Source organism: Nycticebus coucang, chromosome 22 (genome assembly GCF_027406575.1).
Source record: "Nycticebus coucang isolate mNycCou1 chromosome 22, mNycCou1.pri, whole genome shotgun sequence".
Taxonomy (NCBI): domain Eukaryota; kingdom Metazoa; phylum Chordata; class Mammalia; order Primates; family Lorisidae; genus Nycticebus; species Nycticebus coucang.
Genome location: NC_069801.1, coordinates 16,170,455 through 16,182,981, shown reverse-complemented (window position 1 = coordinate 16,182,981; position 12,527 = coordinate 16,170,455). Strand labels below are relative to the sequence as shown.

Sequence of the window (12,527 nt, the reverse complement as noted above, 5' to 3'; positions counted from 1 at the left end):
TAGTAATTACTTTCCAACCAGGCTTTGCCGTAAAGCTGACAACACTGCTCTTAAATTGGTGAAACCTTTCATTTTTTTTTTTATTCGTTTGTTTTTTATAGAGACAAGGTCTCGCTGTATTGTCCAGACTGGTGTGCAGTGGCTGTTCAAAGGAAAGCTCACAGTCCACTGCAGCCTCAGACTCCTGGGCTTAAGCGATCCTCCTACCTCAGCTTTCTGAGCAGCTGAGACTATCAGCACATGCCATCACGCCCTGCTTTGTTTTTGTTTTTAAAAGCCAAGAAACTGGGCTGCGCCTATGGCTCAGTTGGTAAGGCGCCAGCCCCATATACGGAGGGTGGCGGGTCCAAACCCGGCCCTGGCTGAACTGCAACCAAAAAATAGCTGGGCGTTGTGGCGGGCGCCTGTAGTCCCAGCTACTCGGGATACTGAGGCAAGAGAATCGCTTGAGCCCAGGAGTTGGAGGTTGCTGTGAGCTGTGTGAGGCCACGGCACTCTACCGAGGGCCATAAAGTGAGACTCTGTCTCTACAAAAAAAAAAAAGCCAAGAAACTATGTTTATACAGAACATTAAAACAATTACTGAGTTGTTTCTGGAGCATGGAATACATTCTGTTGTTCAAATTCTGAAAAGTATAAAAAGTGATGCGGGAACACAGAAAAACTACTCTACTGTTTTTTTATTTTCTTTTTTTTTTTTTTGACCGGGGCTGGGTTTGAACCCACCACCTCCGGCATATGGGACCGGCGCCCTACCCGCTGAGCCACAGGCGCCGCCCTGTTTTTTATTTTCTTACACAGGCTCTTACTCTGTCGCACAGGCAAGAGTGTAGTGGTGCCATCATAGCTTTTAATACCCTAATGCCTGGGCTCGAGCAATACTAATCCTACCTCAGCCTCCCCAAGAAGCTGGGCCACAGGCCTGTTCCACCATGCCTTGCTAGATTTTTTGTTAGTTTGTTTTTAATTCTGCTTTATATAGAGAAGAGGTTTCAACTCCTATGCTTAAGCAGTCCTCCTGCCTTGGCCTCCCAAAGTGCTGCTATTACAAGTATTTGCCTGGCCAGGCCAAAGTCTTTTACTTGTGATCTGCAATTGGGGAATACAGAGATACTCTTCATAGACAGAGTTGTTTCCAGTTTATAACATATCCTTCTTTCTAAACAAATCATCTCCATTTGGAAACAAAATGGTAACATGATATGCACAATTTTGTAATTTTTGTTTTCAGCTAATGTTGTTACATATTATAACATAAAAAGCTTTCTCTGCCTTTTTTTTTTTTTTTTGAGTTTGTTGCCTGGGCTAGAGTACTATGGACTCAACCTAGTTTGCAGCAACCTCAAATTACTGGACTCAAGCGATCCTCCTGCCTCAGCTTCCCAAGTAACTGGGACTACAGTGTGCCCCACTACACCCAGCTAGTTTTTCTATTTTTAGTAAAGACAAGGTCTCACTTTTGCTTAGGCTGGTCTCAAACTCCTGAGCTCAAGGGATCCTCCCACCTTAGCCTTCCAGAGTGCTAAGATGACATGCCTGAGCCACCATTTCCCCCCCTTGAACTAGTTTCTGTTGTTTAATTATAATTATCAATTCACTGCAGGCATTTATGAAGTTGCCAATCTCTTATACTAGTAATACTTTAGTTAATACCCTTTACAAATATGCAGAACTAGGCTCAACGAGGTGGCTCACTCTTGTAATCTTAGCACTCTGGAAGGCCAAGACTGGTGGATTGCTTGACCTCAGGAGTTTGAAACCAGCCTTGAGCAAAAGTGAGACCCTATCTCTACTAAACATAGAAAAATTAGCCAGGTGTTTTGGTGGGTGCCTGTAGTCCCAGCTACTCAGGAGGCTGAGGCAAGAGGATCACACGAGCCCAAGTTGAGGTTGCTGTGAGCTATGACGCCACCATGGCACTCTACCCAGGGTGACAGAGTGACACTCTTGTCTCAAAAGAAAAAAGAAAAGAAAGAAATACGCAGAACTTACTGCTCTAATAATGTCCAAAAGAACATCCAAATTCACATGTTGCCTTCAGTTGTCATCTCTTTAGCCTCTTTTAATCTGGAGTGGTTGTTGATTCTTTCTTTGTACAACATATTTCTTTGTATTTCATGATATTGACTTTGATAGAGAAAATTCCCCAAGTTGGGTTCATCTGGTGTCTCCTCATGATTAGATTTAGGTTATGCACTTTTGGCTAGCACACCACGCTATATCCTTAGTGCATTATGTCAGGAGGTGTGTGTTGTCAGTTAGGTGTGTTACTGGCTACCTTAACTTTAATCACATGGTTAAGGTGGTCTGCCACATTTGTAGTCAGTAAATTTGCACTGATAGACTTTGAGACATTGTAAATATTGTTGCTTCTCCAACTTGCCTGCACTAGCATCCATTTGATGGTTCTTGCCAGATTTCTTTATTAATCTAATGGATGACAAATGGAGATTTTTTTTTTTTTTTTGGCCGGGGCTGGGTTTGAACCCGCCACCTCCGGCATATGGGACCGGCGCCCCACTCCTTGAGCCACAGGTGCCGCCCACAAATGGAGATTTTCTAATTTTGCCATTCCTTCCAGTTGATTAGTTGGGTTTCTTTTAAAAGGAAGAGAGTTTTCTTCCATATACCCATCCATCCATGTCACCCATGAAGCCCTATATTCTTTATTCAGTAGGTTATAATCTTGTCTTTATTTATTTTGTTAAGTTATCCTATTGTTACTTATTTTATTGCTCAAATTCTGTTGTCTGATTTGGCTAGTGGGGCCTTCCCCTTCTAGCCAACTCTGTGCCCTTTTAACTTGTCTCTGACAAGTTTGGGGCACAGTAAAATAAACGTCCATCTGGTGATTCCTGCCCCTACTCTTGGAACCAGCCATTTCTCCAAGGAGTCCTGGTTTCTTTTAGTGCAGATTATTTAGAAGTCCAGCTTTGTGTTTGAGAATTATTAATCATGTCCCTATGAAAAGGAAGTCTACTAATTAAGAGTTTGGCATTTGTTCTTTTTAACCATAACCTGGAGACACTACTGAATGAACTTGCTAATTAGTGACTGTGTTCAAGTTTCTTGGGCCAGTCTCCTCCCACCTTCCTTCAGTGTGGGTATTTTATGCAGTTGAAATGTTTTGTTTCTATTTGTTGAATTTAGCATTCTTCTCATTCTTGTTGATTTGTTTTCTCCTTTTTTTTTGTTTTTTACCCTATTCTCATTCATGCTCCATAGGATAATCAATTTCATTAGTCCGTGGCTTGACGTGTTTCTTTTTGTTCAAATGAGCATAAGTGTGTACATTTTTTATTTTAACATCTTTCTTACATAATAGTATACTGTACATACTCTTTTGTACTTTGTATTTTTACTTAATAACATATTCTGGAAATTACTCCACATCAGCACGTGGAGCCTTCTTCAGGGTTTTTATTTCACAGTGGCATAGTACTCCATTGTGTCCGTGGACCATTTGGACATTCAGGTTTTTTCAATATTTTGCAATTATAGACAGTGCTGTAGTGAATAACCTAGCACATGTGTTTTTGTATTGTTAGATATGTTATCTTCAGGGTAAATTCTTTTTTTTTGGAGGCATAGTCTGACTTAGTTGCCCTCATTAGAGTGCCGTGGTATCCCGGCTCCCAGCAACCTCCAACTCTTGGGCTTAATCGATTCTCTTGCCTCAGCTTCCCGAGTAGCCGGGACTACTGGTGCCTGCCACAAACCTTGGCTATTTTTAGAGATGAGGTCTCACTCTGGCTCAGGCTGGTCTCGAACTCATGAGCTCAGGCAATCTACCCACCTTGTCCTCCCAAAGTGATGGGATTATAGGTGTGAGACACTGTGCCTAGCCTTTAATGTTTGTTCATTGCTCTAATTTAAGCTCTGACATTTTTGTAAAGGCACACAGAAACACAACAATGACATCAATAAAACTGAATGCCATTAAGTAAGGCACTGCCACATATCAACACCAGGACAGCTCTGAGACCCCAATATACCCAGGTTATGAAACCATACTGAATTATTTGTACAGGGCTGCCAACCTGAGTGCACAGTGGCAAGTTGATGAACTTAATTGTCATATCTTGTATGCGTGCTCATTTGTCCACAGCCTCACAAAGTGAGTGTACTGTTATGTTTTCTGTTTTGCTAATTTTATAGATGAGAAATAGTTGAAAAATGTTATGTCATCATAGTTTTAATTTGCTTGGTTCTTTTGAAACCGTGGTATTTTAAAATTAAACAATTTTTTCCCACAGGCGAAACTGCAAAGGAAATCCGAATTGTTTGGTTGGGATTGGTGAGCATATTTGGTTAGGAGAAATAGATGAAAATAGTTTCCATAACATTGATGACCCCAACTGTGAGAGGAGAAAAAAGGTAAACCATCATTTTCTAAGTGATTGCTATTTGATATTTCTTGGTTTTTATTTTGCTTTTGTTTTGTGCCTATAATCAGAAACCACTACTGATTTTTAGTAACCTTTTCTTTCAGCTTTAAGGTAAGTAGTAGAATGTAAAATTCTAAGCCACTTTAATTGGAGCAGTTCTTTTTTTTTAAGCATTTATTATATATATTTTTTGAAAATAGAAGCAATTCTTAATGATACTCTTTAAAATAGGTAGCTCTGTAATCCAGTAAGCCTTTAAATAATGGTTTTAATTTGAATGCTTATTCTGTGTTTGCTTTGACATTGCGCATTTTAGTTTGAACTCTTTTAAAGTCTCTTTCCAGGAGGTGGTAATTCAGGGGAACAAGCTAACACAATAGAACATTGCTTTTTAGGGCTTATATTTTATATATTTATACAGATATATATATATATATACACACACACACACATATATAGTTTTACCTTTTTTTTGAGACAGTTTCACTCTGTCGCCTCAGGCTAGAGTGCTCTGGCAGCATAGCTCACACTCAGACTCCTGTGCTCAAGGATCCCGTGCCTCAGCCTCCCGAGTAGCTGGGACTATAGAAGTGTACCATCTTACCTGGCTACTTTTTTTATTTTTAGTAGAGACAGGATCTCACTCTTCCTCAGGCTGGTCTCAAACTCCTGAGCTCAAGCAGTCTGCCTGCCTTGGCCTCCCAGAGTGCTAGGATTATAGGCGAGAGCCACCACGCCCAGCCTAATAGTTTTACTTCTTTAAAATACACATTAATATTTTCTTTCTCTCTTTTTTTTTCTCCAGAAAGAGTCTCACTCTGTTGCCCTGGGTAGAGTGCCATGGCATGGTAGCTCATAGCAACCTCAACTCTTGGGCTCAAGAGATCCTATTGCCTCAGCCTTCCAAGTAGCTTGGACTACAGAAGTGTGCCACCACTCTAGGCTAATTTTTTCTATTTTTAATAGAGACAGAGTCTCTCTCTTGCTCAGGCTAGTCTCAAACTCCTGAGCGCAAGCAATCCACCTGCCTCAGCCTCCCAGAGTGCTAGGATTGTAGCCATGAGCTATTGTGCCCAGCCCACATTAATATTTTCTAACCATAAAAACCGGCATTCACAAAGTAGTGAGCAATGTTGGTGTATAGATATTTTGTTTATTAAACGGAATAATTCTTTGTAAGCCCAGGAATTCAGAGCCTTACCTTTGGAAAAAGTTACAACCAGTTCCCTTCCCCCGCCCCTAATCTTCCAACTCTCTGGGGTATAAAGGAGCTTTTTTAGAAGTTTTACTTTGTCATTCTGTTGAATGCTGGCAGTTTAGGAGTATAGCAAATGAAAAACCTATATACACATGTTCAAAATTAATGTTTTCTAGAATCCACCATTGTAATTTTAGATTTAAGTGGCTGGAGAAGACAATATGGTAGAGATGAGCAGTGATGCTGTTTAAAATCTTTTCCACTCCTGTGGTCAAGCCAAAATGGGGCTTTCATGAAAATTATACCCCAACTCCAGCCAGGAGAGACTTAAGGTAGTTATCCTATGTTGGTTGTAACAATCTTGGAAATTTTTAATCTGAAAAATAAAAAAATAATACTTCTACAAATTGTTTAAGGAAGAATTGATTTTTATAATTGTAAATTTTGTATTTTCATAGAACTCATTTGTGGGCCTGACTAACCTTGGAGCTACTTGTTATGTCAACACATTTCTTCAAGTGTGGTTTCTCAACCTGGAGCTTCGGCAGGCACTGTACTTATGTCCAAGTACCTGTACTGAGTACGTCATGGGAGACGGTATCCACGAAGAGAAAGGTTGGTGGAGATGGTGGGGAAGAACTCACTTCTCAGTTTGTCTCCAGCGAGATCACTTCAGAACCAGCGCAAAGGAGGAAGCACCAGTGCTCATTACATGCCAGACATGCTGCTATCTATAGATGTCCTTTCCCCCTGTATATTTGTCATTTATGCACCAAAATGGCTAAATTCAAAAGAAGGAAGTGCATTTGCTTATTCTTAGTATATAAGAATAAGCTATAATTTCTTTTCTTTTCCTTCCATTTTTGAGATGGGTTTTTGTTTTGTTGTTTTTTTTTTGAGACAGAGTTTTACTTTGTTGCCCCCAGTAGAGTGCCGGTGGAGTATGGTGGCGTCATAGCTCACAGCAACCTCAGACTCTTGGGCTCAAGCAGTTCTCTTGCCTCAGCCTCTGGAGTAACTAAGACTACGGGCTCCTGCCACAACGCCTGGCCATTTTTAGAGGTAGGGTCTCAGTGTAGCTCAGGCTGGTCTTGAACTCGTGAGCTTAGGCAGTTGACCTGCCTTGGCCTCCCAGTGTGTGGGGATTACAGGCATGAGCCACGACGCCCAGCCCCAGATGGGGTCTTGATGTGTTACTCAGGCTACAGTGTAGTAGTTATCTGGAGGTCTGGTCATAGTGTACTGCAGCCTTGAACTCCTAGGCTCAAGCAACCTTTCTGCCTCCACTTTCTGAGTAGCTGGGATTACAGGCATGCACCACTGGGACCAGCTTACAGTTTCTCTGTGATTATAGTTTATTGATTTCTAGTGGTTAATAAAAACCAGTCAATAAGACAGAAAATGGTATTCTTTTGTTTAATTTGAGTGACTTAATAAATATTTCAACATAACCAGTCTTTTGGCTTTGTTCCTAAATAGGCTGACTCACATAATCTTTCACATAAAGATTAACAATTTAGGGCGGCACCTGTGGCTCAAGGAGTAGGGCGCCGGTCCCATATGCTGTAGGTGGAGGGTTCAAACCCAGCCCCAGCCAAAAAAAAAAAACCATAAAAAAAAAAAAAGATTAACAATTTAAAATGGATAATTTTTAAGTTTTTTTTCTCTTGTAAGAAACTAAATATTTATTTGCCCTATAAAATAAAAACAGGAATTTATTTTTTCTTATTTTCTTTTTTTTTATTGTTAAATCATAGCTGTGTACATTAGTGCAATCAAGGGGTACAATGTGCTGGTTTCATATACAATCTGAAATATTCTCATCAAACTGTTCAACGTAGCCTTATGGCATTTTCTTAGTTATTGTATGTAGACATTTGTACTCTGCCATTTTTAAGTTTTAGCATTGTTTTTCTCACAATTTTCTTAATGAGAATGTAAGTGAAAAGTAAATTTCTATTTCATAAAATGATGTACCATGAATTTTGTTGAGTATTATGGTTTTAATTTGTATCTTCAAGCACCTTAAAGAATGCTTGTAACCTATACATTGTTATATTTTACTAAAGCCTTTTTTTTTTTTTTTAAACCATATTCTCCAACAAGAGTACACACTTTCTGTGCTAATATGTTTAATAGGCCCAGTGTAGCGTAGTGGAAAGAGTTTATGTTAGACATTAGGGAGTTTGAGTTGTAGTTCAGCCATGCCTCTATTTTCCAGATAGGAAAACCAGCAGAGTTTGAGTTATTTAAGACATTACTATAGAATTTTCCAACCTGTAAGATGAGAGAGTTATAGTAAATATAAACCTACTTGAATAGCTTCTAACAGCCTTAGGGAATGAACGTAGACAGCCTGGCTGCCTCATTACTTTCAAAAGATGTGGCTGCTAATTTTGTTGGTTTTTTTTTTTAAGTTTTTAAATGATAATAAAACATTAATATAACTTAGATATAAGGATGCTTAATTATGTTCTTTTATGAAGAAGCACTGTTTTTTGTTTTTAAAGAAAAGTAGCAACTTTTAAAAAGCAAACTTTTCCTTTTTCTTTTAATAGATTATGAGCCTAAAACAATTTGTGAGCACCTCCAGTACTTGTTTGCCCTGTTGCAGAACAGTAACAGACGATACATTGATCCATCAGGCTTTGTTAAAGCCTTGGGCTTGGACACTGGGCAACAGCAGGTAAGAAGTTTTATTGTTGTTAAATATTCACAGGTAACCAAGTATTCCTTAGAATATTTATAAAGAGAGATGAAGAAGAATGCTTTTTAAAAATTAAGCTTTAAAATATTTTGAATTAGAGCCTTTGTTTACTGCCCAGTAGATTATACATTATACTTGATTCCATTTCTGAAAATTCCTATGTCAGCACAGACTGATTTAGCATAGCTGTAGTCATTGTTGGAAATCGGTAAGTTTGGAAGTATAGTTTCTAGAATATTTAATTTATTACTACTTGTATTAGAAGTGGAAAAGCAAGATATAATTTTTCTTTTTATTAAACTTTCAGGATGCTCAAGAGTTTTCAAAGCTTTTTATGTCTCTATTGGAAGATACTTTGTCTAAACAAAAGAATCCAGATGTGCGGAATATTGTCCAACAGCAGTTCTGTGGGGAATATGCTTATGTAACTGTGTAAGTCTATTTCAACTTTTTCATGGCACATTTTTTTCTAAGATAGTTGCTCATATGTTATCTAATTTTCAGTTCAGTTCCAAGTTATAGCTTTAGTGGGTTATCATGGGACCTGAAATATTTATAGTAATACATTTCCATGGGAACATGTAAACAACTGACTTGATAATTGCAGTTGAACCCATCCAGGTGTTAGGAACTATGTGTGGTTGATCTGCTCATGCTTTATATCTGTATGGTTGAGCTGAAAAAGTAAGATTGGAGCTGGCTAGAATATACTAAGAATAAATGTAAAATATCTTTTAAAAATTTCCCAGTTACAAAATACATGACCTCTCTACTTTTTTAAATTTAATTTTTAATATACATAGCATAGATAATTTCTATAAAAGAATTAGGGTTACAAATGCTTCTTTTCATCTTTCTAGGATGTAATACAATAGACCTTTATTGCTTTTCCCACTCTGATCTTAATTTTATCACTCTATTTTATTATAGTTGCAATCAGTGTGGCAGAGAGTCTAAGCTTTTATCAAAGTTTTATGAACTGGAGTTAAATATCCAAGGCCACAAACAGTTAACAGATTGTATCTCGGAATTTTTGAAGGTATTCAAATTTTGGTGTATTTATTATTTCTGCTCATTAACAGTTAAATGCTATTCTGAGTGGTATTTTGATTTAATGGATAGAGCCTTTTCTGTATAAGAAGTGTCTGGGTTTGTGTAACAGTCTAGAAGAAACTTTGTAAGAGTACTGTAGCAGGCTGTATCTCAATAATTTCTAGTTATTTCTTGTATTTCTAGTAATACAAGTTACTGTGTATGTGTGAAAGTATATTATTGCATTACGGTGATAGAGTATTGAAGGAAATCTAAGCTTTGTTAATGTAAAGGTAATTTACCTTTTCATGTAATGAGAACTAGAATGTGTTAAGTGCAAATTTTTTTTGCACCGTATGGTCATTCTTCAACTCCTCCACTCCATGTTTTTACTGTCTGTATAATGAGATATATGTGGAGATATGGTTTCCTTTTGTTCTTAGTGGAAAACTGCTAAGAGGAAACGTGTTGTGATCAAGCTTGAACCAGATACATAGCATAATAGATGAGCTTATTATACAGCTTCCTGTCTTAAAATACTTCTGTGCTTTTCCTACTCCCCCGGCACCATTAGCATGGATGAAGTCATTTATTGAATTCATTCAGCTAAATATTTATTGAGTGCCTACTGGGTGTGAGGAAGTATCTCAGCTGTTGGGGGTAACAACAGTGAATGAAGCACACGAAATTAGCCTTTATAGAGCGTATAATGTAGTGGCGTGGGTGCCAGGGAGGGACAGTAAAGTGAAATGTAAGTGCAATCTATAATGTCAACCATAGTAAGTGCTATGGAGAAAAGTAAAGCAGAGGGTACGCTGGGCAATGTGGTAGGAAGGAAGGCAAGGCTGGTTGCAATTTGAAATAAAATAATTGGAGGTGAAGCAGTGAGCCATGCAAGAATCAGGAAGAGGAATGTTCTGGGCAGGTGAAATAGTAAGTGCTGAGGCTGAGATGAGAAAGTGCCTAGTGGTTTGAGGAACAGCGAGGAGGTCGTTGTGGCTGAAGTAAACAAGCAAAGGGAAAATGATAGAAGATGAAGTTGCTTCTCAATCTCACTCTTACCCTGAGTGAGATCGAGAAGCCATCAGGCTTGCGAGCATAGGAGTGATACAGTCTGTTTTAACAGGGTCTTGGGATTATGTTGAGGAATGAGAGTAGACAAGAGTGCATGATTGCTTGGACCCAAGGTTAGCTGAAGCGGTGATAAGTAATGTTTGGCTTTTAGATATATTTTCAATGTAGAGCTGATAAAATTTGCAGAATGCATATTGGAGAAAGAAGGGAGTCCAGGATGAGTAAGATTTTTGGCCTAATCACTGGAAAGGATAAAGTTGCTATTACTAAGATGGCGGAGGATTGTGGGAAGGAGCAGGGTTGGGACAGGAATTGTGAGGTTGGCTTTGGGCTTGTTACATTGGAGAGCTGTACTTCCACAGAAGTAAGGGCTGGATAAAATCATGGAGGGAATGGAAAGAGACAGAGACTGAGCCCTGAGACATTCTAATGTTAAGGGACCAGGGAGATAGGAGCAGCTGGCAAAGGATGCCGTGGAAGAATGGCCACTGAGTTAGGGGGAAAATAGATGAGGCCAAATGAAGAAATATTGGTGCCAGAGTTGTATTATTTACAATAATCTGTTAACAAAAACAGTTACAGGGATACAAAGGCAAATTTAAAAAGAAATTACTGTCAGCTGAAACATTTGATTTTTTTCTACTTCTCTTTTTGGCTTTGTCTCATGAATGTGGTTCAGTAATTTTAACTAAATGCATATATAATTTGTATTCTGGTTCCCATATATACTTTCTACCTATTTCCCCCACTGTTTCAAAATTAATTTTGCATCAAAGTACATGACATTTCTTTTTAAAACTCACTTCTTTAGAATTCTCAGATATGAAATTATGAGGACAAAGATCCTGAAACAGTATTTTAAAAATCATTCATTTTGGGGCGGCACCTATGGCTCAAGGAGTAGGCGCCAGCCACATATACCAGAGGTGGTGGGTTCAAACCTGGCCTCGGCCACAAAACTGCAAAAAAAAAAAGAAAAAAAAAATCATTCCTTTTGTAAATAGGCATATAAATTTTAAACATTATTGTATATAAATTGATGTCACTGCTAACAGTAATTATTAATTTTTTTAATAATGCAAAAAAATAACATTCACATTGTCAGATGAAAGTATGTCTATCTTAGAATGCTTTGACTCTGAGGTTCAGTATAGAGTCATCAGTTAACTTTTTTTTTTTCCCAAGTCTCAAACAGTGCTTATTAATCTTACATGTCCATTATTTATAGTAGCTTGTTTTGAAACAGCTCAAATGGGACCTGTTAACTAAAATGAATTGTCAGAGGTTTTATCACTTACTTTAAATTTTTTTCACCTTCTTTTTTTAATTAATGTGTCTTTTCCTGATCAGGAAGAAAAATTAGAAGGAGATAATCGATACTTTTGTGAAAATTGTCAAAGCAAACAGAATGCAACAAGGAAGATCCGACTCCTTAGTCTTCCTTGCACTCTGAACTTACAGCTAATGCGTTTTGTCTTTGACAGGTAAAGGTGTACGAGTAGGGGTGTGCGTTGTTCATTGTGGGCTAATATGTACAGATTTTACCGCAAAACAGATCACATAGTAGAATGATAGTAATTTGAAACTAGATTTGAGCATGAATGTTAGTACCTGTCATTTTGAAATGACAGTATTTCATGATTTTATCATACAAGTCTTAAAGCCAGGCATATATAATTGAGAACTAGAAAAGTAGGTAGTACTTACTTTTTTATTCTAAGAAATTATACAATTTCCATAATTCTGTTATAGAACTATTAAGATGTAGTTTTTTTTTTTTACAAGAAACCGAATTATGTTGACATTTTTTATTATTGTACATTTTAAGCAGAGTAAACATTTTACTCATATGGTACCGTCCCCCTTCCATGCGAATATCACTTTCGTTTTATAGTTAAAATCGAGGCAGTATTCAATACTGCACATTCACATTTCTTCTATAAAGCCACAACATGTATGTTTTTCTTTTGTAATTAATTTAAAACTTTTGGAAATGTTTTATTTGGAATCAGCAGTTGGAATTCATACCTTTTAGCCTATTGATTATAAAACTTGCCCAATTATCAAACAGTTTTATGTTTGTTTACTTCTAATTGTACAGGTTTTTGAGCAAGATTGCTAAGTGAAA

The 12,527-nt window shown here is 37.7% G+C and overlaps 1 protein-coding gene across 3 annotated transcripts in view; it reads left to right on the top strand.

Annotated features, from left to right (window-relative positions):
- USP48 (ubiquitin specific peptidase 48) overlaps positions 1–12,527 on the top strand; it is a 101,070-nt gene that overhangs the window by 28,171 nt on the left and 60,372 nt on the right. For all 3 annotated transcript variants that reach the window (XR_008376816.1, XM_053575207.1, XM_053575208.1), the window contains exons 2-7: positions 4,257–4,377; positions 6,045–6,201; positions 8,145–8,272; positions 8,601–8,725; positions 9,224–9,332; positions 11,750–11,883. Coding sequence is in view for 2 of the 3 variants with exons in the window: in XM_053575207.1 (XP_053431182.1) it covers positions 4,257–4,377; positions 6,045–6,201; positions 8,145–8,272; positions 8,601–8,725; positions 9,224–9,332; positions 11,750–11,883 (774 nt within the window). In the remaining variant the exon portion in view is untranslated. The remainder of the gene's footprint in view (positions 1–4,256; positions 4,378–6,044; positions 6,202–8,144; positions 8,273–8,600; positions 8,726–9,223; positions 9,333–11,749; positions 11,884–12,527) is intronic.